General features: G+C 54.7%; 2 protein-coding genes across 5 annotated transcripts in view; one reads left to right on the top strand and one right to left on the bottom strand.

Annotated features, from left to right (window-relative positions):
- Positions 1 to 1,576: 1,576 nt before the first annotated feature.
- SYNM (synemin) lies at positions 1,577 to 14,906 on the top strand. Its single transcript, XM_036355684.1, has 5 exons — positions 1,577 to 2,500; positions 5,227 to 5,351; positions 9,006 to 9,076; positions 10,853 to 13,278; positions 14,226 to 14,906. Exons 1-5 carry the CDS (start codon positions 1,688 to 1,690, stop codon positions 14,505 to 14,507), a joined length of 3,717 nt encoding a protein of 1,238 aa, XP_036211577.1. The 5' UTR covers positions 1,577 to 1,687; the 3' UTR covers positions 14,508 to 14,906.
- A 106-nt stretch (positions 14,907 to 15,012) lies between these two features.
- The window catches only part of TTC23 (tetratricopeptide repeat domain 23), a 28,329-nt gene continuing 18,398 nt past the window's right edge, over positions 15,013 to 24,943 (bottom strand). For 3 of the 4 annotated variants that reach the window (XM_036355686.1, XM_036355688.1, XM_036355685.1), the window contains 3 exons: positions 22,369 to 22,491; positions 18,576 to 18,658; positions 15,013 to 17,396 (listed from right to left, as the gene is read on the bottom strand). In XM_036355686.1, the coding sequence (XP_036211579.1) occupies positions 17,279 to 17,396; positions 18,576 to 18,658; positions 22,369 to 22,491 (324 nt within the window). In that variant the 3' untranslated portion in view covers positions 15,013 to 17,278. The remainder of the gene's footprint in view (positions 17,397 to 18,575; positions 18,659 to 22,368; positions 22,492 to 24,943) is intronic. The other variant, XM_036355687.1, reaches the window with a different exon arrangement.

Below are 24,943 nucleotides of genomic sequence, written 5' to 3' on the forward strand. Positions count from 1 at the left end.
CACTTTCCCCGAGGGTTTTCCGTCCCCTAATCAGCACCGCTGCCTCACCACCTCCCTTCCCCCAGCCTCCAGGGACGGCACAGGCCCCTCTGGACCTCCTGCATGAACTCTGGAGGGGCCACTGCTCTCCTGACTCCGTTTCAACCCCAGCGATCACAGTCCCAGCAGGAAACAGATGGCACCGGCAAACGATTTTCTGGAAGGAGTTTGGCAAAGGGACTGTGGACAGGTGTGAGCGCAGGAGCGACAGCCAACCTGGGAGGTGGCACCCCCAAACAGAGAGCATCCAAGGTCTCAAGGGGGTGGGGCCACCTGAAGGGGGGCGTGGTCACATGAACAAGGGGGTGGGGCCACGGGAAAAAATAAAAACTTCTACTCCTCAAAAAGCACACCATTTTTAGTGAAAAGTTGGTGTAGCAAGCGACTTGTTCTAGTTCTTTATTCATTAAGATTGTCTAGCTTGTACATGTTAAAATCTCATATTAAGCCTTAGCCGGTTTGGCTCAGTGGATAGAGAGCATCGGCCTGCAGACTAAAGGGTCCCAGGTTCGATTCCCGGTCAGGGCACATGCCCTGGTTGTGGGCTTGAGCCCCAGTTGGGGGCGTGCAGGAGGCAGCCGATCCATGGTTCTCTCTCATCATTGATGTTTCTATTTCTCCCTTCCTCTCTGAAACCAGTAAAAGGAAGAAAATAATTTTCTCTAAAAAATAAAAAAGTTTGGGGCAATGTCAGGTGCCCACGAAAACCCTGCCCTCAGAGCTCGCCACAAGTGCCCGCGCCAAAGGATAGAAGCCGAGGCCTCACAGTGCAGCCTGCGACCCTCTCAGCGGTTCTCAACCTTCTGGCCCTTTAAATACAGCTCCTCATGTTCTGACCCCCAACCATTAAAATTATTTTTGTGGCTACTTCATCACTGTCATGTCGCTACTGTGATGAATCGTCATGTAAATATCTGCTATGCAGGATGGTCTCAGGCGGCCCCTGTGAAAGGGTCGTTTGACCGCCAAAGGGGTCGCGACCCACAGGTTGAGAACCGCTGCGGGACAAACATGGGATGCCAGCAAACTTCAGCACCTGGGTATGCACTTCCGTTTCCAGTAAAAATGGAACTTTTCCTGCATAGGGGTGTGCATAAGTGCATACGATAAGGTACATACGTATATGAGACGTGTATCTGTGCACTTTTGAAAGACAGACATTCCTCCAAACTCTAAGGCCCCCCTGCCAAACCCGGCCTCTCACCTCACGGCGGCTTCAGAGTCCGCCCACGAAGGCCGGGACCCGTGGGTGCCGTCGGTGCGCGCGGCAGGGCAGCAACAGGGAGCCTTTTCCCCACGTCCCTTCGGCCGGCGACCAGGACCCGACGGCCAGGCGGCGACCAGCACCCGGGCGCGCGCGGGCCCCGAGGTGCGCACCGGCCGGGCGCCGCGGCCACTCCGGCACCAGGTGGCGCCGCGCGTCCCCACAGCCCGCGGCGTCCGTGCGCTGCGCTCTGATTGGCTGGGCACCGCCCGCGCCCCGCCCCCTGCCGGGGACCTAAGTGCGGCTGCTCGCCAGCTCGGGGCGCAGTCTGCGGGCCTCCCGGGCGGCGGCGGCGGCGGGGCGGGAGCGGCGCATCGGAGGGGACAAGACCGGGACAGGAGGGGACAGGCCGGCCGGCTGGCAGCGCCCCGCACACCCGCAACGATGCTGTCCTGGCAGCTGCACACGGGCCCCGAGAAGGCCGAGCTGCAGGAGCTCAACGCCCGGCTCTACGACTACGTGTGCCGGGTGCGCGAGCTGGAGCGCGAGAACCTGCTCCTGGAAGAGGAGCTGCGCGGCCGGCACGGGCTGCAGGGCCCGGACGCCGAGGGCCAGGCCCGCTGGGCGGAGGAGGCGCGCGGCTTGCGGCAGCAGCTGGACGAGCTGAGCTGGGCCACGGCGCTGGCCGAGGGCGAGCGCGATGCCCTGCGGCGCGAGCTGCGGGAGGTGCAGCTGCTGGCGGAGGAGACGCGCGCCGCCCGCCGCCGCCTGGACGCCGAGCTGGGGGCGCAGCGGCGGGAGCTGCGGGAGGCCCTGGGCGCGCGCGCGGCCCTCGAGGCGCTGCTGGGCCGGCTGCAGGCCGAGCGCCGCGGCCTGGACGCGGCCCACGAGCGGGACCTGCGGGAACTGCGCGCGCTGGCGGCCGGCCTGACCCTGAGCTACAGCGCCCGCGCCCTCCGGCCCGCCGCGCCCCCGCCGCCGCGCCTGCGGGAGGTGCACGACAGCTACTCGCTGCTGGTGGCCGAGTCGTGGCGGGAGACGGTGCAGGTGTACGAGGACCAAGTGCGCGAGCTGGAGGCGGCCCTGAGGCGCGGCCAGGAGAGCCGGCACCAGGCCGAGGAGGAGAGCCGGCTGTGCGCGCAGGAGGCCGAAGCCTTGCAGCGCCAGGCGCTGGAGCTGGAGCAGCTGCGCGCGCTGTTGGAAGGGGAGCTGCTGCGGATGCGCGAGGCCTACGAGCTGCAGGCCCAGGAGCGGCAGGTCCGTTCACAGGGACCAGCCCCATCCCGGCCCCGGAGCGCCCTGCAGGGGCTGCGGGAGCGGCGGGTCTCCCCGGACCCACGGCGCCTTCACTGGGCGTCACCCTGGGTGGTGTTGGCCCCGAGGTTGCCTGAGCTGCCTGGGGCCAGGACACTGAAGGGGGGCTCCTTGTTCTGCCTCAGGACCTCAAGGTCCCAACATCTCTCCAGCCCCGGAAAATGGACCTCTGGCCCATGGACTCAGGGGGCGAGTGCCAAATGCCAGGTTCTGGTGGCTAGCTCTGTCCCTGTCATCTTTTTAAAAAAATTATTTTTAAATTGATCTCAGAGAGTATGGGAGAGGGAAAGAGAGATAGAAACATCCATGATGAAAGAGAATCATGGATCAGCTGCCTCCTGAACACCCCCTACTGGGGATCGAGCCCACAACCTGGGCATGTGCCCTTGACTGGAATCGAACTTGGGACCCTTCGGTCCGCAGGCCAGTGCTCTATCCACTGAGCCAAACAGGCCAGGGCCAGAGATGTGGGGTGTGTGTTTTTTTCACAGTCCGAGCTGAAGCCAGGTCTCTGGGGAGTGTAAAAGCCGCGGAAACGCGGCCGGGTGGCAGGCTGTTATAACAAGTGCAGAGTAAGGTAAACAGTTGCTATTTCAGAGAAGCGCAGGCTCAAACCTCGGATACTGCCCGGGTGACACCTGGTGTGATTTATTGTCTGTACGCCCTGCCCAGTCTCGGACAGAATTGGAAATAATCCCAAATCTTCCTATCAGTAGTTCCCAGGAGGACGGCTTAAAATAACACGCCCATAAACTCAGAAGTATTTTTTTAAGGGAACAGTTTGTGTAGCTCCGAGTTAAAAGATTCGCGATCGGGTGATATGGCGGTGTAAGAGTGAGTGGGTTTGGAAGATGCTGCCTGGAGGCGTGTTGTGTGGGCTGAATCCTCACCATTCCTTTGCTGTCGCGGCTCACTCGGCTCATCTGGGACCTGGAAGCTCTAGGGGTGGAAAGAACCCCTATCCCCCTAATTAAATTTTTTTTTAAAATTGATTGAAGAGAGAGGGAGATAGAGAGAAAGAAATAACATTGCTGAGAAACATCATGGATCGGCTGCCTCCTGCACGCCCCCTAATGGGGATCGAGCCCGCAACCTGGGCATGTGCCCTGACGGGTATCCAACTGGTTCGTAGGCCCACAGGTTCATGCTCAACCACTGAGCCATGCCAGCCAGGCCCAAGTCTGAAGCTTTAGTCCGTCAGTGGGATGGGTTGCAATTTCTCTGGAGAATGTTGAGAGCCAATGAGTCTTTTTTAAAAAATATTTTTTTATTGATTTCAGAGAGGAAGGGAGAGGGAGAGAGAGATAGAAACATCATCAATGACGAGAGAGCATCATGGATCAGCTGCCTCGCCCCACAATGGGATCGAGCCCACAACCTGGGCATGTGCCCTTGACTGGAATTGATCCTGGGACCCTTCAGTCCGCAGGCTGACGCTCTATCCACTGAGCCAAACTGGCTCGGGCGCCAATGAGTCTTAGGCCCTTGCTTCCAAAAGTCAAACTTCCCTTTGGCAGTTTCCAGAAAAGTTGACTCGCATGGAAATGTGGTTGGGACAATACTTCCTTTCACTCCAACGCAGTTTGATTTTCCTCTGTGTTTTGGGGGGTGAAGAGGGGGGTGCAGAACTCTTCCGTGCCTTCTGGGAAGAGAGATTCTTTGCCCGTACCCCTTCGGCATGGCTAGGAGACCTTAACCAGCTTAGGAGGTTTGTGGTTGGAGAACTGAGTGCATCTGGTTTTATTTTTTCTAAGCAGCTTGACAATGCATGAACGTCTTCGAAAAGAATGAACTGCAACAGAGTCTCATGTTGGACTATTTAGGTTGAATTTTGTAGAGCAGAAGGGAGTAAAGTGTTTATGTTCTATACGCTAACCTTGTGGCTGAGTCTGGAGTCATCAGTGGGGTGCTGTGCGGCTGGCGTGCGGCTGGCATTGTTCTAGAAGCGGGGACACACAGCACATGGAGAGAGATGGACAGATGGGATTGACATGCAGAAGGGCTGTAAGAGTCATGTGAGCACGTGCTCTGTTATTGATGTCATACAAGTACAGTCAAAAAAGATTTCGCCCGGCCAGCATGGCTCAGTGGTTGAGCATGGATCTATGAAACAGGAGGTCACAGTTGGATTCCCGGTCAGGGCACATGTTGGGGTTGTGGGCTCGATCCCCAGTAGGGGGCGTGCAGGAGGAAGCCGATCCATGATTCTCTCTCATCATGGATGTTTCTATCTCTGTCTCCCTTCCTCTCTGAAATCAATAAAAATATTTAAAAATTTTAAAAAAATTCATTCATTTTATAAAAGGGACACATACCTCAGTTGCAGGCTCAGTCCCCAGCCGGGTTGGAGACAGTCAATTGGTGTGTCTCTTAAACATCAATGTCTCTCTCTCTCTCTCCCCCTCCTCCCTTCCATTCTCTCTCTCTAAAAAAAAAAAAAAAAAGGAAAAATATCCTCAGGTGAGGATTAAAAAACACACAAAACTTCCATATGTAATTAAAATAAAACCCTGCTATGTGGAACAAATGCACCACTTGAAACCATCCTTGCGATGACTGCCCCTTTAACCTGGACGGTTTTCATCTCTCTGTGTCCTGGACTATTGGTACTGCCAGTTGGACCCAGCACAGCTCCGGGCCTTGATCTAAACACCCTCTGATCTTTCTAGAGTGCGATTGACCGCCTGGAGGATGAGAAGGCTGCCCTCACCTTGGCCATGGCCGACCACCTGCGGGATTATCAGGAGCTGGTGCAGGTGAAGACCAGCCTCAGCCTGGAGGTGGCAACCTATCGGTAAGGATGGGCTCCAGGCAGCTCCAGGCTGTGGTCCTGGTAATGGAGGAGAGGTTGTTGTCTTGGCAACGGTGGAGGGGTTGTTTTCCTGGCAACTGAGGAGGGGCCGTTGTCCTGGCAACGTAGGAGGGGCCGTTGTCCTGGCAACATAGGAGGGGTTGTTTCCCAGCCATCCCCATGGAACTCCAGGCCCAGCTTTCAGGCTCTCCTGAGTCATGCGTCCATCTCTGGCCAGGGGACAAAGTGCCTCATGAGTCACATGGACGGAGGCTGGGGTGGGAGGTGCCCCAAACCTGGCACCACTCTAGAGCCGATGCCGGGCCGGCCCGGAAACCCACCGCTGAGCCGGTGTTAGGTAACACCGGATGCCAGGCCAGTCTCTTCCCGGCAGGAATCTTCCTGTTTCCTCTCCGGGTTGCAATAAGGAGACTCTGATTTTATGCTTTGTATGTGGGATTGTTTTTCTTTTTTACATATATTTTTATGGATTTCAGAGAGGAAGGGAGAGGGAGAGAGAGATGGGAACATCAATGATGAGAGAGAATCATGGATCGGCTGCCTCCTGCACGCCCCCTACTAGGGATGGAGCCCGCAAGCCGGGCGTGTGCCCTGACCGGGAATCGAACCGTGATCTGGCTCATAGCTCGATGCTCAACCACGAGCCATGGCTGGCCGGGCTTGTTCCGACTCCTTAATGAGGCCGGAAATGTGGTTTTCTCACACGCGTCCACTTATTTTTCTGCTGAGGTGGCTGCCGACCTGGGGAGCCACATGAAACGGCCACAAATAGGCGGTGAGTCAGGAGGTTGGCATCTCACAGTACCAAGGCCTGGAGGCCGCTTTCCTCGCCTCAAAATAACCAGAGAAGCTCTACCCACTTCTTAAAGCCATACGAGTCTCTTCCTTAAAAATAGGCCTCTGAGGCCGGCCGGCGTGGCTCCGTGGTTGAGCATTGACCTATGAACCAGGAGGTCACGGTTCCATTCCCGGTCAGGGCGCATGCCCGGGTTGCGGGCTCCATCCCCCGGAGTGGGTGTGCAGGAGGCAGCCGGTCCATGATTCTCTCTCATCATTGATGTTTCTATCTCTCCCTCTCCCTCTCCCTTCCTCTCTCTGGAATCAACAAAAATATATTTTAAAAAAATGGTCCTTGGAGAGGTTTTGAGGAAATCGTGCGTTTCTGGCCTCTATGCTAGTGGGTTTGTGGATGCCTCTGCCATTCATCTGGTGGAGGGCAGGGCTCAGTGTGTGTTGTGAAGGGTGTGTGTTAATTAAGGCACCGATTACATGGCCAGTGCCTGCCTGTCCGTGCCTGGGAAGGCCCCGGATGGGTGCCCAGGTGCAGAAGGTGACACCTGCCCATGCCAGCCATCGAGAGGGGGACGCAGATGTGGGTCTGAGCCCTTCCCCAGGAGGGGAACCCTGTGGGGGCGTTTTGGGGAAAAGCTCCAGAAGATGGTGGGTAGGCTTTTGTCTACATGGTCTGGAGGGGGTGTCTGCAGGATTTGTTCTTTCTTTCTTAAAAATATCTTTATTGATTTCAGAGAGGAAGGGAGAGAGAGAGAGAGAAACATCCATGACGAGAGAGAATCATGGATCGGCTGCCTCCTGTATGCCCCCTACTGGGGATCGAGCCCGCAATCCAAGCATGTGCCCTGACTGGGAACCAAACCATGACCTCCTGGTTCATAGGTCCTTGAGCCACTGTGGCCAGGTGAGAGATCTTTTTTTTAAATAGTTTTTATTGTTTTTAGAGAGAGAGGGAGAGAGAGAAACATCAGTGAGAGAGAAACATTGATCATCGATCGGCTGCCTCCTGCACGCCCCCTACTGGGGCCTGAGCCCGCAACCCAGGCATGTGCCCTGACCGGGAATAGAACAGATGACCGCTTGGTGTGTGGGACGATGGTCAATCCACTGAGCCACACTGGCAGCCGGGCCCGAGAGCTCTTCTTTCCCCTGAACATCTGTCCACATACACCTGTCATGGATGTATCCGCTGACCTGTGCTCCCCAACACTTTCTGTCCTGACTTGGGCCACTCCAGCGACAAGCCCTGTGGTACCTGAGGCTTCCCGCCGGGTCTGAACCAGCACGTGGCCTTCTCACCAAGCCCCACCCTGGCCCCTTCGCTGTCGGTGGCATCCTCGGGCGCCCACCCTCAGAGTCTCCCTTTTACCCAGAACATTCCTCCGATCCAGTACAGGCCTCAGAATTTTCTCTGCTTCGGAAGCTATTTGTGTTTCTGGGACGTGAGGCGCCTGGTCAGGAGGGTGTGGGATTAATGGGCTGGTGTCCTGCTTCCTGGCTATTTTCCCAAGTGGAAGGGCTGGGCTCGGGGCCCTGCCCCTCGTCTGTCTTCTGGCATCTGCACACGTGTACGTGTCCGGCCCTGCATCCGTGGCAAACCTGTCTGCACACACCTTGCGTAGAATCCATCTCGCCATCATCTTTGCTGTTTTCATGAGAAAGGGCTCCCCGCCCAGCAGCCGACATGGCTCAGTGGTTGAGCATCGACCTAGGAACCGGGAGGTCACAGTTCGATTCCTGGTCAGGGCACATGCCCGGGTTGGGGGCTCGATCTCCAACGCAGGGCCTGCAGGAGGCAGCTGATCCATGATTGTCTCTCATCATTGATGTTTTTCTCTCTCTCCCTCTCCCTTCCTCTCTGACTTCAATAAAAATATATTAAGAAAAAAAAGAAGGGGTTCCTCTTGGCTGGCTCCCCCTCCTCCGCCCACGGGGTTCCTGTATCCGTGGGAATCACCAGCCTTGGAATCAGTGGGCATGGAACTTGGTTCCTGTTTGCCTGAGGCGCCAGGCCCCTGCCCGGCCCTGGCGTCCCACCTCTGTTTCTGTGCCCGGCTCTCAGCGGTAATCGGCAGCGTTTCCAAGTGGCCCCTGCTGCTGCCTGCCCGTTGCCATCCACAGCTTGTTACTTCTTGGCAGGGAAGTTAGTGATGTCCCGCGTCGCTCTGGCAACGCGACAATTGTTGTGCCCGCAGCAGCCAGCCTCCTAGGGTCTCCTCGCGCAAGGGACATCCCGGGCCAACCCAGCCGCAGCCCCAGCACGCCCGGTCCGCGGGCCCAAAGCTGGCCTGGCCACTGTGTCCTCGGTGCTCCCCGTTGTCGGCGGGAATCACAACCTGATGAAGATGCTGCGGTTTCTTAGACTTTTGGAGCTCGACGTGGCCAAAGAAATCACCTGATCGAATGCTTTTGTTGTCGTCGTTTTGTGTATTTGTTTGTTTTAGAGAGAGTGGAAGGGAGGGGGAGCAACAGAGAGAGAGAAACATCGATGTGAGAGAGAGAGAGAGACATCGATTGATTGCCTCCCGCACGCGTCCCAAACGGGATCAGGGATCGAGCCTGCAACCGGGGCACATGCCCTTGACTGGAATCGAACCCAGGACCCCTCAGTTCCCGGGCTGATGCTCTAACGACTGAGCAAACCAGCCAGGGGTAGACCCTCATTTTGTTCATTCGGTCGGATGAATGCTGTACCCCCCGGGTCTGCCTGCAGACACGAGTCCTCAAACTCAGAGCCTGTGACATTGTGGTCATCGACCCAGGACTCCACAGTGCGGCCCTCAGAGCCCATCTTGTGCTCTATTTCCTAATGAGTTGTTATTATTATTATTATTACTTCCACAGAGCCTTATTGGAAGGAGAAAGTAATCCAGAGATACGGATCCTGGCTGAGCGCATGGAACACCTGCCGCGAGGTAAAGACCAGAGAAGCTAATTCTTGAACTTCAAGATGCTTCCCATCTGGACAGCTTCCGCCCGAGGATAAACAGCAAAGCGTCGTTCACCTGGAGGCATTGGGGTTTAGATGTGATTTTGTCGCATAACCGTTGTTCACCCCTCTCTTACGTACAGAATAGATTTTATCCAACGGGCCACCATTTTCAGGGGCGGGGCATCTTTTTTCCTGCCAAGGGCCATTTGCGTATTTATGATATCACTCTGGGGCCATACAGAATGACCCACTTAGAAACCAGCCTGCTCTGTTTGGTCCAACAGTTCATTAACTCAGAGCCAGGCCAAGTGACTTCCAGGGCCTTATACAGCCCCTGGGCCGGACAGTTTATAAGTTGATAATTTTTTAGGGCCTGTGAATGATGTGATAAGTATCCAGATGGCCCTTGACAGAAAAAAGGTTCCCCACCCGTGACTTAGAAAGAAGCGGGGGGTGAGGGGTGGGGTGGAAAGCAAATGGGCCAGGACCAGACTCCGAGGAGGACCCCAGGTTAGGTCCCGGGCTCCCTAATCTTTTACTGGCTCTGATTTTCAATCCTGGGAAAAGCTCAGGACGAGGGCCTTCGGATGTCTGCTACCTTGTTTCATGCATTCATTGTTCTCCAAGCTTCTGCAAGGATCCAGAGACAGTATTCGTAAACTAACACGTATTGTAGCAATTATGTATCGTGGCCAAAGGGAGGAAGGATTAGACTAAAGCCTGTTGTTTCGGAACTCTGTGCCCAGGAGGACGGGTGCCCTTGAAGCTGTTCCCCGAATCAGTGTTCGGATGCGTTCCCAGACAGCGGGTCGGTCACGCCTGTGAGTGGCTGTATGCTCCTGTGGCCACAGCGCGTCAGATAATGTGGGGCCCCTGCCCACAAGGTGATGGGTCTAAAACTAGCCTGGATCTTGCAGATCTCTCAATGAGCCTGCATTAGACAGCCAGGCAGTTCCCGCATCATTTTCTGGGATGTGTCAGTGGAGAACCAGTATATTGACCCCAAAAGAGGTATCTTTGTAGAAATTGTCCTGTCTTGATCTCCCTCCTGTATAAGAGGCCTCTGGCCTTTGCTGCCATGGAGACCAATGGGGAGAGAAGGCAGGATGGGGTGTGGGTAGCACTGGGGTGGGAGTTGGGGCATGCTCTCAGGGTGGATGGTGAGAGAGAGAGAGGGGGAGGGAGAGGAACATCAATGTGAGAGACCCATCGATGGGTTGCCTCCTACACGTGCCCCAACTGGGGGTGGTGATCGAACCTGCAACTGAGGTATGGGCCCTTGACTGGGAATCGAACCCAAGACCCTTCAGTGTGCGGGCTAACACTCTAGAACAGCGGTTCTCAACCTGTGGGTTGCGACCCCTTTGGCCGTCAATGACCCTTTCACAGGGGTCGCCTAAGTCCATCCTGCATATCAGATACTTACATGACGATTCATCACAGTAGCAACATGACAGTTATGAAGTAGCAACGAAAATAATGTTACGGTTGGGTCACAACATGAGGAACTGTATTTAAAGGGCCAGAAGGCTGAGAACCACTGGTCTATAACCACCGAAAACACCAGCCAGGGCTACAGTGCCATGTTTTATTGTAACAGGATAATTTGGAGATTTGAAACCATCTTATTGATGGCGACCGTTCCGTGGTAATAGTGTGTGTTTATTGGATGGGATAGACCTGGGGGGGGGGGGGATGCTTTTATGATAGAAAGAGGTACCCATGATGCTCGTTTTAATGAACCGTTCGCTTCCTACAGAGCTCAGAACCACGGCCTACCAGCACACGCACACGACGTTACAGAGGGAAATGAGGGAAAACGAGAGAAACCTGTTTCTGAGGCACAAGCCGCCCCCCGGGAGTGTCCGTCGCAGCTGGACCCGGCCCGCACCGCGCACAGCCACGGGGCCCGCCGCCAGGGGACACCTCCCGGGCCCGGGATCTCCTGCCCTGCCCACCGCCCGGCGGGAGACTGCCTACGAGAAAACCGCCAACAGTCAGGCCCGTTTCAGGACTTTCTCTCCCATGTCCGGCCTTTCGAGGAAAGCGGAGGTGCCCGCGCAGACATTCCCTGGGAGGCCGAGAACCGACGAAGGTCCCAAGGCGCGTCTGGCCAGAGAGGCCAGCCCCGCCCGCGAGTCCCACCGCGACCGCAGGGACCGAGCGGCGGTGGGTGCCGCCGAGAGCGCCTGGTCCGAGGAGAGGATCGTCGTTTTGGGAAAGAAAACGGAAGCTCCGGCCGCGAGGGAGCGGGAGAGAAGCCAGGAGAGAAGCCGGCCGGTGACCATCCACGTGAAGCGAGAAGAGAAGATGTTTGACTCGAAGGAGAAGGCTTCGGAGGAGAGGAACCTGCGGTGGGAGGAGCTGACCAAGCTGGATAAAGAAGCGAGGAAGAGGGAGAGCGAGCTCATGAGGGACAAGGCGAAAGGGAGGGAGCCCCCCCAAGAGACGGGTGTGCGGGTGAGAGAGGTACCGATCCGCCTGGAAGTGTCCCGGGACAGCCGGGCAGAGGAGGGGGCCGCCCGAGGGGCCCGGACGCCCCTACAAAAGGATGCAGGTGGTGGTCCGGGGGGAGGGATGGACACGAGGAGAGAGACGAGGTTCAGGATGGACGCCAGGGAGGCCGCGGGCTCGCCGAGCAGCGACGCCACGACGGAAACCATCGCGGAGAGCATCGTGTCCAGCGTGCTGAAGCGGTTCACCCAGTCGCCCGAGACCGAGGCCTTTCCGGACACGAAGGTCACGTACGTGGGCCGGAGGGAGCTGCCCGGGGACAAGGGAACCAAGACGGAGATCGTGGTGGAGTCGAGACGGACGGAGGAGATGGACGTGCGGGACGGAGCCGGCCTGGACTCCCTTCTGGGCCAGGGCGGGAAGGCCGAGGTGGAGCTGAAGGCCAAGTCCACGGAGCGGATGATCGGGGACCTCATCAGTCTCGGTCTGAAGGGGAGGGAGGGCAGGGCCAAGGTGGTCAACGTGGAGATCGTGGAAGAGTCCGTGAGCTACGTGGCGGGCGGGAGGACGGAGGAGTTTTCCACCCCCTTCCGAGTGGAGGAGGCCGACGACGCGTCCCCGGGGTTCGGGGAGGAGGAGGAGGGCGTTTATGGCGAAACGGAGGTCGCATTCTCAGCGGCTCGACGTCAGAAATCCACGCTGCCCCCGGGGAACGCGACGCGGGTGGAAGAAGTGACGGAGGCAGGTGACTCGGAGGAAGAGCAGAGGTATTTCGTGTCCACCCCGGAGGAGGGCCCCGAGGGGCGTGACTTCGGGCAGGACAGGGACGAGGGCTCGGTGTACGGGCAGATCCACATCGAAGAGGAGTCCACCATCCGGTACTCCTGGCAGGACGAGATCGTGCCGGCGTCCCGGAGGACGGTCTCCTGGGGAGAGACGGCGGGGAAGTCCCCGGGTACCCCGGCATCGTCTCCGGAGGCGGAGGTGGGCTCCCCGCACTGGATCGAGGAGACCACCAGCGGCGAGTTTCGCGCCGAAGCCACGGTCATCGACAAGGAGATTAAAATCCCGCACCAGTTCCACACGTCCATCAACAGAGACTTCAGGGAGCCCAGGCACCAGCTGGTGGAGGTGATGGAGCAGTTGGAGGAGAGCCTCCCGGAGCGGGTGAGGGAGGAGCTGTCTGCCCTCACCACCCAGGACCAGGGCGGGCTGGGCGGCCGCCTCTCGGTGGACGTGAAGAAAGTCCAGCCCTCGGGCGGCGGGGCCATGACCCTGGTGGCCGAAGTCAACCTGTCCCAGACCGTGGACACCGACCAGCTAGACCTGGAGGAGCTGAGCAGAGAGGACACGGGTGAAATAGAGCGAGCCGTGGAGGCCGTGGTGCGAGGCAGCCTGGCCCAGCGACGCAGCCCGGGACCCGGGAGCCCAGACGGGGACGCTGGAGCGTCACCACCGGCGACCGGCTTGGGCTTCAAGCGCTGGGCCACCCAGGAGCTGTACAGCGCCTCCGCTGAGGACGATGACGCCGGCTGGGCCTCTCGCAGCTCGGAGATGGTCACCACCACGCAGGGGCCGGTGTCGGCCACCGTGGAGGTCACCAGCCCGCGGAGCTTTGCCCGCTCGCATGTGCTGGAGGACGTCAGCTCGTCTGTGAGACACATTAAGATCGGCCCCTCTGGAGTTTGGAGGACCGAGCAGGTCCCCCCCGAAGGACCGGCTGCAGGACAGGTGAGTGGGGAAGGTGGCTGGGGCCGGGCAGCCAGTTCCGAGGGAGCCCGCTGTTTTTTGAGGCGCTTTCCAGTAGGTCCCGGTCCAAGTCGAGTGTCCAAAGAAATCGTCTCCCAAGTGCCTGACCCTGACTGGCAGAAGGCAGGGGGTGCAGAAGAACTTGGCCTCCTTCCCCCCCACCCCCCACCCCAGAACTTGACACAGGTCAGGGAGCCACCGGGCATGTGGCTCCAAACAGTTTCATGCTCAAAGGGAAAGGAGTTTATAAGGCCCTGTTTCTGAGGCAGGGGAGGTTGGTGATGATTATTATTACTTTTTTTTTTAATATATTTTATTGATTTTCCACAGAGAAGAAGGGAGAGGGATAGAGAGCTAGAAACATAGATGAGAGAGATTGATCAGCTGCCTCCTGCACGCCCCCCACTGGGGATGTGCCCGCAACCAAGGTACATGCCCTTGACCGGAATCAAACCTGGGATCCTTCAGTCCGCAGGCCGATGCTCTATCCACTGAGCCAAACCGGTTCGGCTATTATTACTTTTTAAAAATATATTTTTACCAATTTCAGAGAGGAAGGGAGAGGGAGAGAGAGAAACATCCATAATGAGAGAGAACCATGGATCGGTTGCCTCCTGTACACCCCCCACTGAGAACCGAGCCCGCAACCCGGGCATGCGCCCTGACTGGGAATCGAACCGTGACCTCCTGGTTCACAGGTCGACGCTCACCCACTGAGCCACCGCCGGCTGGGCACGAGCAGACCCTTTAGGCACCGAAGTCTTGCAGAAACCCAAACCTCTGAGCATGCTGCCTTCTGTGGGCCCGTTTCCAAAACATGGGCCCTGGCTGGTTCCATGGGCTTCCCGGAGGGGCTAGGCGAGCCCGCAGGCAGCAGGACGCCAGGGCAGGCGGTTCCGGGGCCCAAAGGAACTGCGTTTACCTTTCAGATGGACGCGAGTCCCACGGAGGCGGCCCCCCGCTGGGCCCGAGAGGCCACGGTCCGCTTCGCCACAGGGACGGAAGGGGATGCTCACGGAAGTACCTGGAGGGAGGCCGGCCGTGAGGAGGACCAGGCCGCCCGCGTGGCCTCCCGGGAGCAGGCTGTGTTCGACAGGACGGTGCAGCTGCAGAGGATGGTGGACCAGAGGTCGGTGGTCTCGGACGAGAAGAAAGTGGCTGTCCTCTATCTAGACAGCCAGGGGGACGAGGATGACGGACACTGGTTTTGATGACGTCTTCGTGTTCGAGGGTATTTGGTTTCGTAATGTACCAACCTGCAGAGGCCTTGGCTCATTGTCAGCAGGTGTGTGTGTGTGTGTGTGTGTGTGTGAAGTTCCCACTCTTTACTGAACCCTCCCCCATCTTTCTAATTTCTCCAAAGAGGGCGCCAGGTAATGTCAACTTTCTTTGCGGCCTGGAAAGGTGTCGAATGAATGAATGTGTGTCTTAAAAGGCGCTGGAGTTTTATCTGAGTTGGGGCTTTTCAAAAATACCGTTGATCTTTGTGGTCTTAAAAGTTTTTTTTTTTTAAATAACATTTTTATTGATTTCAGAGAGGGAGTGGGAGAGAAACATCCATGATGGGAGAGAATCATGGATCGGCTGCCTCTTGCACGCCCCCTACTGGGGATCGAGCCCGCAACCTGGGCGTTGAACACGTTCTGGTTCATAGGTTGATACTCCACCACTGAGCCACGCTGGCTGGGCTTAAAAGTTCCTTTTTTTTTTTTTTTTCCCCTGGGAGTTTTCGCTCCTGGGGACGGTTTGCACCGATTTGCACTGGTCACAGACACGCCTCGCACCTGTTTGCCACTCTACCTTTAGGTAAGCTGCCGCACCGGCAGCCGGATAAAAGTTACAGAGGACATTTTCTTTGCATGTGCTACTAATAGTCAACTAACCTTGTAAGGGGGGGAAAAAAAAAGAAAACAATGCACTTTTCTCTTTCTGAAGTCTTTTCAGAAAGAAATCATAGGAGATAAGCAGATGGCTCACTTTGAAATCTACATGATTTCACCTTTAGGAAAAAGTGACATGTCATAGAGTTAAACCCACTGTAAGACTTGAATGAATAGCTTTCTCTGTACAGAAGTTTAGAAAATAGAGCATCTTATTTATGGAGAGGGTAGCTCCAGGCTATTGCGGCATTTCAGTTTTTAAAAATATATTTTTATTGATTTCAGAGTGGGAGAGAGAGAGAGAGAAACATTGATGGGAGAGAATAATTGTTCGATGGGAGAGAATCATGGATCGGCTGCCTCCTGCACGCCCCCTACTGGGGATGGAGCTCACAATCCAGGCATGAGTCCTGCCTGGGAATCGAACCGTGACCTCTGGCTTCATAGGTCGCCGCTCAACCACTGAGCTGTGCAGGCCGGGCTGAAAGCTTCGATCTTTAAAGGTGTAACGTCACGTTAAAGCTAGGATCTCACACCCCCCAGCACATTGTAATCCAAGCTGGTTTCCTTCCCACGATGTTGCCTAGGCTACGCTTTTTCTAACAGTACCATAGAGCTGCCCGGAGTGCACAGAGGAATGAGCCAGATGGCATCACCCTCAGGTAGGTCATGGCCTCAGGGGTGAGGGTGGCATTGACAGTTCTCCCCTATGGGTTTCACACGGACGGTCCTCAGGCCCCCGAGACGCGCATCTCCCCGGCTTCAAGGAACGTTTAGGGAGAGTTGGTCTTCGTCACCGATAACTGGAGGAGAAATAAGTGAGCATAGCTTTGGGGTGAGGATGCGGTCTTTTCCTATTTACTGTTGTTTTGCCTTAATAGTATTCATGGACTGCTTCTCACCTTCCCGCGGGCTGCTTCGATATTGTTTGTTTACAATGTATATTGAGGATGGCCTCATCTAAAAGGCTTCCCTTGCTAACCTGCTCCCTGCGAAGGGAAATGTCACAAAACGTGTAAAAATAAAAATCTAAGAAAACAACAAAAACCCTGGCATTGCCACTCGAGAGAATGAATGTCGGCGGGGGGGGGGGGGGGGGGGTTCCTGTTTACACGCTAATGAAAACGTGTTCACATGCGTGCTTTTCATGATGGCCCGGAGCCACTGCGGAACCCATGTGAAAAGCTCGTTCTTGAATTCAGCCAGGACTTGACACGGTTAGCACAGAGCGAGAACGCGTGGCGGACGGAGCGTAGGCCCCGTGGCTGGTGTTCACATAGGACTGGACGGTGTGTGGTGAGAACCTCACCGTCACCGCCAGGGAGCCTGGTGGCGGGAGATGGGACACTCGGCGAGTGGTGACTTCTCGCCCCTTCTTCCCACGCGGCCTTCATTCCACAGGCCTGTCTGGGGGAAGTGGGGGAGGGGAGAGGGAGGGGGGTATGAGAGGGTTGTGTGGTCGCTGTCACCAGCCTGAGGAGGACAAGGGACCCTGCCTCCCAACGCCCTGTCACTCGGATCTTTTTGGTTGGTTTCCCCGTGGATTCCGGAGGTGGCCTCCCTCACAGATGAAACCAGTGCTTTGGGGCAAGGGCAGCCTGTGATCCTGGCACCAGCCTGCAGCCTGGGGAAGAGCGGGGGTCGGGGGGAGGAAGCACCGCCCACACACTGACTCCAGCACCTTCAAGCCTCCTTTTATCAGCCTTTTATTCTCCATCCCTATTACCTTCCCGTCAGAGAGGGCTTTTCCCAGAACTGAACTCCAAACCGGACTCCCGACCTGGGCCGAGGGCTGTGTACGCGCAGTGAGGTGCCGACATTTCCCCGCCTTTTCGAGAGGAGCTCTCGGGCCACAGTCGTGCCGGTGGGTAAAGGCATTTGTTGGCACAAAGAATCACTTAGGAGGTAAAACGGAAACTGCTTATGGGAGCACCAGAGGCCAGGAAAGGCCACGCACCGTCACAGGGGCCCGGAGGCGTGGAGGGGGGGGGCGCCCAGCCCACCTGAGGGGTCGCGGGGTGCCTGCTGATGCCACCTCCCGGTTGGGGAGGCGTGTCGCCAGCACCCGCGCCTGCCCGAGCTGTCCTGGGGTGCGGTGGGTCTCAGTCCGCCACGTGGGGCCTGGCCCTCCTGGGCGCCGCGTGCTGGGCCACGCCAGTGCAGAAAGTCGGTCTGGCCCTCGGGGCCGACCTCAGCTTCACGGTGGCCATCTCGGGGGCCCTGCGAGCAAGCGGAGGGTGGTGAGTGGGGTGCCCCTCGGACCCCTGCCCCACCCCCCACCCCCCGGTGCTGTGGGACAGCCCAGCAGCTGCCCGGTTCCATTTCATGGAGGAGCCTCGGGAGGGGGTGCGGGTGGGAGGAGAACCGTGGCTCAGGGACCTAAAAGGCAAGGTGCTTTCTGGAGCTTTCTCATGCCTGCGACCCTTCCCTCGAGCCGAGAGTCAACCCTGAGGGAGCCGAACAGGAGCAGGAAGGTTGGGCTGGAGGCCTCAGTGCAGGGGTGGGGACCTTCTCTCTGCCCGGGGCCATCTGGATGTTTATAGCATCCTTCGTGGGCCGTACAAAATGATCCACTCGAACATGAGCCTGCCATATTGGGTCCAGCATTTAATTAACTCATCCTTAATGCCTTGGCAGGGCCAGACCAAAGGATTTCCTGGGCCTTATATGGCCCGCGGGCCGGACGTTCCCCACCCCTGCCTTAGTGGCTCATCTTCCCTGGGGTAATGGACCTGGAGCACAGAACAGCGCCCCCTGCCGGCTATGTCCGCATCGGGAGCTCCCATGAGTGCGGATTTGGCAGCCCGTCCAGGGGCCCTCTGGGAACAGGCTCTGCGAGGTGGGGAGCCGCCACAGCAGAATTGGGGCCTCCTAAGAAGGATGTGGGGGGCCCGGCTGGCTTTGCTCAGGGTTGAGCGTCAACTTGTGAACCGGGAGGTCACAGTTCGACCCTGGTCAGGGCACAGGCCCGGGTTGTGGACTTGATCCCCCGTGTGGGGCCGTGCAGGAGGCAGCCAATCAATGATTCTCTCTCATCATTGATGTTTCTTTCTTTCTCTCTTCCTTCCTCTCTGAAATAAAAAACACATTAAAAAATAAAATACCAGAATTTCAATTTTAAAGAAAAGAAAGATCTGGGTGAAGTCAGAGGGCTCTCAGGATCCCATCGCGACAGGCACCCCAAGAGCGCAGGGGAGCCCCAGGCAGGTTCCAGCGGAAGGTATTTTACAGCTGGGCTTCCAAGGAGCTGGTCTTGCCTGGTGTCTGAGTAACAGGAAGTCGGTACAGCTCTCCACGCACGGACAGTCCCCCAGAACCCTACAGACCCGGCTTCCTGGGGGGTTCCGGACTACCGAGGAGTGAGGTGCCCAGGGGAACAGCGAGGGAACACCTACTCACTTGGACAGGACGTCCAGGGCCTGCTGGGTGGCCAGCGTCCGCCTGTCCTGCGGTCCGTACAGGAGGGTCTGAATCTGGAGACACTGCAGAACACCAAGCAGTCATCGTGAGGGTGTGAAATGTCACGGGGAGCACTTAGCAGGCGGACAAGGCTCCCATGAATGGGAGAAAGAATGCTTGTCACAGACCCCTGTCTGACCTTCACTGTGAATGCTAGGGGCAGTCTGACCTTCACTACGAATGCTAGGGACAGTCTGACCTTCACCGTGAATGCTAGGGACAGTCTGACCTTCACTGAATGCTAGGGACAGTCTGACCTTCACTGAATGCTAGGGACAGTCTGACCTTCACCGTGAATGCTAGGGACAGTCTGACCTTCACTGTGAATGCTAGGGACAGTCTGACCTTCACTGTGAATGCTAGGGACAGTCTGACCTTCACTGAATGCTAGGGACAGTCTGACCTTCACCGTGAATGCTAGGGGCAGTCTGACCTTCAACTTGGATGTTCCGAGGGATCTTGGAAACAAGTGTACAGCTCTAGCACTGTTTTACAGAACCCTCTGTGACAACCTGTATGCAAAAATATGTTTAAAAAGTAATATTTTTAAAAATAAAGGCAAGAGAATTGGTATTCAGGAGAGGATGGTGTGCAGTTTCTATTTTTAAATGACCCTTGCTACAGCCCAGACACATTAAAAAAAAAAAAAGTTCTGTGCCCTGCCCAGTGTGGCTCAGCTGGTTGGGCACCGTCCTGTGCACCCAGAAGTGGCAGGTTCGATTCCCAGGTCAGGGCACATGCCCGGGTTGTGGGCTGGATCCCCAGTAGAGGGTGAGGGAGTGTGCAGGAGGCAGCCGATCCATGTCACACTCTCTCACGGCGATGATTCTCTCTTCTCCCTTCCTCGCTCTCTCCAAATCAATAAACTATTGTTTTATTTTCCATGGGCTCTCTGTAATCGTTACTACACTGCAATTTCCTAGGGAGTCATTGATTGAGGAGTTAAAAGACTCAGCTTTATTCTGCTTATTATCCTGCCACTTGACTGCTTGTACCTGGCCAGGGAAAACTCAGGGGGAAGATAAAGATTCAATTTGTGCCCCCAAACGGGCCAAGTAATTTTGAAGAAGAAGAAGGTGGAAGAAACTGCTTTACTGTCACCATCTTTATAAAACTACTAGAGGCCCGATGCACGAAATTCATGCAAGAGTAGGCCTTCCTTCCCCCGGCGGCCAGCACTGGCTTCCCTCTGGCTTCCCTCGAAGCCCCGGCTTTGTACGGAAGATCATCCAGAAGGACGTCTGGTCTAATTAGCATAGTACACTTTCATTTTCATAGATAGTAATGAAAGCAGTGCAGTCCTCATCCAGGGGCAGAAAGGGAGACCAATGGGACATGGCAGAGAGCCCAACACATGACAGATGACAGGAGAGAAGTGACCTTGAGGGGTTGGCGAGGGAGAGCTGGACTCGTCAATGAATGGAACCGGAAGGAAATGGACCCCTGCCCCATTACCAAGCCCAACAGTGAATACCGGGCTGATTGAAGAGCTAAATACGAAATGTAAAACGTGGAATGTTTAGGTGAAAATATTGAAGACGATCTTTATGCAGAAGTAGTTCTTGGACAAGATCTGGACAAACCCAAAGATTTGATTTATAAAATTTAACTACATTAAAACTCAAAATACCTGTGCACCGAAATTCAGCTTAGGCAAAGGATACAGACTGGGGGGAAACATTGCATAAAGCGGAGAAAGGATTAGCATTCAGAATAGGTCAAGAACTCCCACCAGGCGATGAGAGACGAACACAACCTCCCTACGGAAAAGTGAGCACAAGATGTAAGAGGATGATTCAAAGACCTGGAAAACCAGAACAGCGGACAAGCATGCCCAGCCTCACCAGTAACCAGAAACCCAACCTAAAACTTCTCTGAAGTTGCCCTTCACCTGCCAGATTGCAAAACGTATTGTCTGATCACGGAAAACCAAGGTCTGTCAAAGAACACGCATGAGCAAGCACGCTTTCAGATAGAGTGACAGAGCCATTTGGCGATTCGGCTAATGGATGAGCAACCTGTAACATGCGCATGGACTGTACATGCGTGATATCATGCACATTTCTGGTGTGTGTGTGTCCATGTAGGTGAATCTCAGGATTATAGGCAGAAAAGAGCAAATTGCAGGTGAATGCAAATTATAGATAATATAGGCACATTTTATATATATTTTATATGAAGCTTAAAAAAAACACGTAAAAGAAAACCACAGTAAAATACAGTGTGGGAATGATGTCAAATGCAGGGGAGCAGTCATCTGGTATGGGGCGGGCAGGGGCAGAAGTGGGCACTTCCTGGGGGTCATGTTTTATGTCTTCTATCAGGCAGTGAGCTCAGGCGCCCACCCCCCAGAAGAAGGCAGCTGATGGTATCCTACCAGTTGTCCCTCTACCCTTGACCTTGGGCGCTCATCGTTTTCCCTGCGGGCACTGCGTTAGGAGGGAGAGTGGATCATGGTTGGATAAAATGTCCCTTTCTAAGAATCAGTCCAGAGAGAGGTGAGCCCTAGCTCCCTCCCATCTCCTCGACGCCAATCCGGACTCTTGCTTTCCTGGAATTAATCGATTTCTTTTTAAAAAGGGCTACTTATCCTCACTAAGCAGATCTGCTCAAAGTTCTAGCTGATGCGAGAGAGGTGCTCAGGGATGCCAGCCGGGAGAGAGAGGAACACCCCTGGCCCCGGGGTCATCCCTGTGTGATGACAGCGCCCACGGAGGCCGCCGTACCAGATGCCAAGACGGGAAACATGGTCCACCCGGGAACGGAAATGGTTTTCCTTCTAAAGCGACATAACCCCTTCCTGGCTTTTCCCGGAAAGCGTTTTCCGAAGCTGGGCAACTGAGTCCGAAGCTGAGTAGCCACGTGACTCTAAGATCCAGAAGTTGGATTTTTCGATGTTCTGCTGCTCTTAGCGAAATGTGCTTTAAAGCACTGGGTGCGAAGGATGCACTTGGATTCTTCTGATAAAGAAAGACCTTGACACTGACATTGATTCAAGGGAGACAAAGCCAGCAGATGTTAACGGGACCGACTGGGAGCCAGGCGCTGCGAACAGCTCACTGAGCAAAGTCAAAGAAGCCCCAGACGCCTGCGGGAGAACAGCTCCCACCACGTGGGAGGTTTTCTGGGCTTTCTCGATTCCTCCAGGGAAGCCCCTGCTGGAAACCAGCCGCAAGGGGGAGTTCCTCACTTTTCTGTAAGTGGACAAAACCCTGAAATCCTGAGTATCCAGATGAATCTTAAAAAAATAAATTTTTTTTAAAAAAGAAGAAAAGAACAGGGGCTGTGAAAGAATAAAATGAGGAGAGGTTGGTGGTGGTAGAGGTACCTGGGCCGGTGAGGCCTCACATTCAAATGGAGACCCACAGGATGGGGAGGGGGGTCAGCCAGGTGAGGAGCACCTGGTGGGAGGTGATGGTGGGGGTGGGGTTTCAGGCAGGTGCCTTTCTCTCTCTCGCTCTTCCTCTCTCACATGCACACCCCACCCCCCTGCAGCTCCCTTACCTGGAGGAACACTAATTCTGAGCTGTGCACAGGAGGGAGGAAGGTTCCCGTGAGGGGAAAACAGGTGAGGCGGGAACGAGGAGGGACGTGGAGATGAGCGAGAAAGGGGGGGGTGGGGGGCACAGGCGCTGCCACTCACTCCACTGCTCTCCCCGAGCCTGGGAAGCCCGGGTGCCGTCCTGGCCGCACCCTCACTCCTCACCTCTGCGTTGCCAAGTGCCCTCCTCACCTCTGCGTTGCCAAGTGCCGTGAGCTCTCTATCCTTAGCGACACCCCTCGACTCCCCCACGACTCTGCTCCATCCCCTGGCCACTGTCATGGAGCAAGCTACCATCATCTTCCTCCAGGACAACTGCAACATAAATGTTCAGAGGACAGACAGATGCGTCATGGGTGCACGACCGGATCCCCCTCCAGCCGGCCGGCGGTAGAAACCATTTTAAACTTCTGGGCCAGCCCGGCCGGTGTGGCTCAGTGGTTGAGTGTGGGCCTAGGAACCAGGAGGTCACGGTTTGATTCCCGGTCAGGGCACATGCCCGGGTTGCCGGCCCGATTCCTAGTAGGGGGCGTGTAGGAGGCAGCCGATCGATAATTCTCTCTCACCATGGATGTTTCTCACTCTCCCTCTCCCTTCCTCTCTGAAATCAATAAAAATAAATATTAAAAAGAAATTTAAAAAAAGAGCAAACTCATGGGCCATTCGAGGGAGTGGGCTGGATTCGGCCTCAGAGCCCATGGTTGGGACAGTCACCTAAAGGATCAAGTCTCAGCCCCTTGACCTAGGAACTCCGCCCAGAGCCTTGCACACCTCTTCCGGGTGCTCCCCGACAGACAGTCCTCCCCAGTCACTCTCTGCTTCTTAAAAGGGTTGTACCCTCCAGCCCCCCAGACTCCTCTTCACCCCATTTCCAACCTGGGGATGCTGGCCTCCCCCAGGCTACACTCTTTCAGGACTACTTATTATACACCTTCCCTAAACCTCTCCTCCCTACTCCCCCTCCCTCCCAACCCAGTCCAGAAAAAAAAAAGAGAAATCCAAATGTAAAGCTGAAATGTTACAATGGGAATGCAACTACTTAAAAAGTAAAAATTTTAAAAATTCTCGAGACTACGTTGTAAATCTCTACACAAATCAATATGTAAATGTAAATGAAATAATTACCTAGAAAAATACATCAAAATGACCCCATTAAAGATCAAAAACTTCAACAAATCAATTTTTTGTATAATACAGAAAACTGTCAAGGAATTTCCCCCTAAAAGACCTAAAGAGTTTCACAGGAAGTGCAGAACTTCAAGCACTCGATAGTTTTAATGCTGCATAAATTCCTTCAGGGCATAGAAAATAAAAGTAAGGAAGGAGACCTGATGTGGGGTGGTGAGCGAACAATACAATATAGATGATGCATTAGAGAACCGCACCCCTGAAACCTACATAATCTTATTAACCAACGTCATCCCAATACATTCCATAAAAAAGTTAAAAAAATAAAAATAAAGGTAAGCTTCCAAATTATTTTTATGAAGCAAATATAACATTGATACTTAAATATCACTTATAAATATTGGTGCAAAAATCGTAAAATAAACATTAGCAGGCAGAACCAACTTCACATTAAGACTATAATTCAGTATAACCCAGCACATTTATTCCAGGAATGCAAGGTTGGTTTGATACTAGAATAAAATATACCATATGAAGTGATTCTAAGTAGAGTCATCTGATTATCTCCACCGATGCTAAAAAAACATTTGATAAAATCCAACACTTACTTCTAATTAAAAACAAACAAACACAAAAAACCATGGGATGTCTACTTCCTTAACATGATAAAAATACATAAACCTTAGTCCCAAAGCCAGCATCTACTGAATGAAGACTCATGAGAGCAGTGATGGCGAACCTAGGACACGCGTGTCAGAGGTGACACGCGAACTCATTTTTTTGGTTGATTTTTCTTTGTTAAATGGCATTTAAATATATAAAATAAATATCAAAAATATGTCTTTGTTTTACTATGGTTGCAAAGATCAAAAAATTTCTATACGTGACACGGCACCAGAGTTAAGTTAGGGTTTTTCAAAATGCTGACTCGCCGACCTCAAAAGGTTCGCCCTCACTGGCCTAGAGGCATGTCCAGTAAGATCAGGAGCAAGACAAGGGCGCCCGCTACCTCCACTACCATCCACTATTGTCCTGTTGGTAGGAACCGACGTGATGAGACAAGAGAAGTCAAGCAGAGCCACCAGGGCTGAAAAACAAAAAGTCAAACCATTTGCCGATGAAGTAATAGGATACCCTGGAAACCCGAGAGAATGCTCCAATTAACTCAGGCAGGAGAAGCATTAAGCAAGCAGCAGCACATAAAATCCACACAGAGAAACCAGTCGTCTTCACATACACGAGAGTGACCAGGCGGAAGAATAACAGCAGATACAACTCCACAGACAACAGTATTAAAGGAGATAAAATGCTTAGAAATCAACCGGGTAAGAATTGTGCAAAACCCAGGATAAAGGGGCACTTTAGAAACGGGCCTAAATGAGACAAAAGCGGACACCAACAAGGATAACGACATCCCTGCTCTGGAATAAAATGACTCCACACCATAAAGCTGTCAGCACTCCTTAAGTTCACTTATAAGTAACACCATCCTCCAGAAAATACCACCCAACTTTGTATTTGGCGAGACAAGCTGTTCACATTAAAATTCATGTGGAAAAACAAACACACACACACAGGCTAGAAGACCTGGGAAACCAGAAATTCTAGAGTCAGAGAAACCACGAGTGGTGTCTAGTCC

This window comes from Myotis myotis, unplaced genomic scaffold (genome assembly GCF_014108235.1).
Source record: "Myotis myotis isolate mMyoMyo1 unplaced genomic scaffold, mMyoMyo1.p scaffold_m19_p_23, whole genome shotgun sequence".
In the NCBI taxonomy this organism is placed as follows: Eukaryota; Metazoa; Chordata; class Mammalia; order Chiroptera; family Vespertilionidae; genus Myotis; species Myotis myotis.

Coding starts and splice junctions, on each gene's coding strand:
- SYNM (XM_036355684.1), top strand. CDS start 1,688: ATGCTGTCCTGGCAGCTGCACACGGGCCCCGAGAAGGCCGAGCTGCAG. Junction 2,501..5,226: donor TGCAGGCCCAGGAGCGGCAG/GTCCGTTCACAG, acceptor TGATCTTTCTAG/AGTGCGATTGACCGCCTGGA. Junction 9,077..10,852: donor CATGGAACACCTGCCGCGAG/GTAAAGACCAGA, acceptor CGCTTCCTACAG/AGCTCAGAACCACGGCCTAC.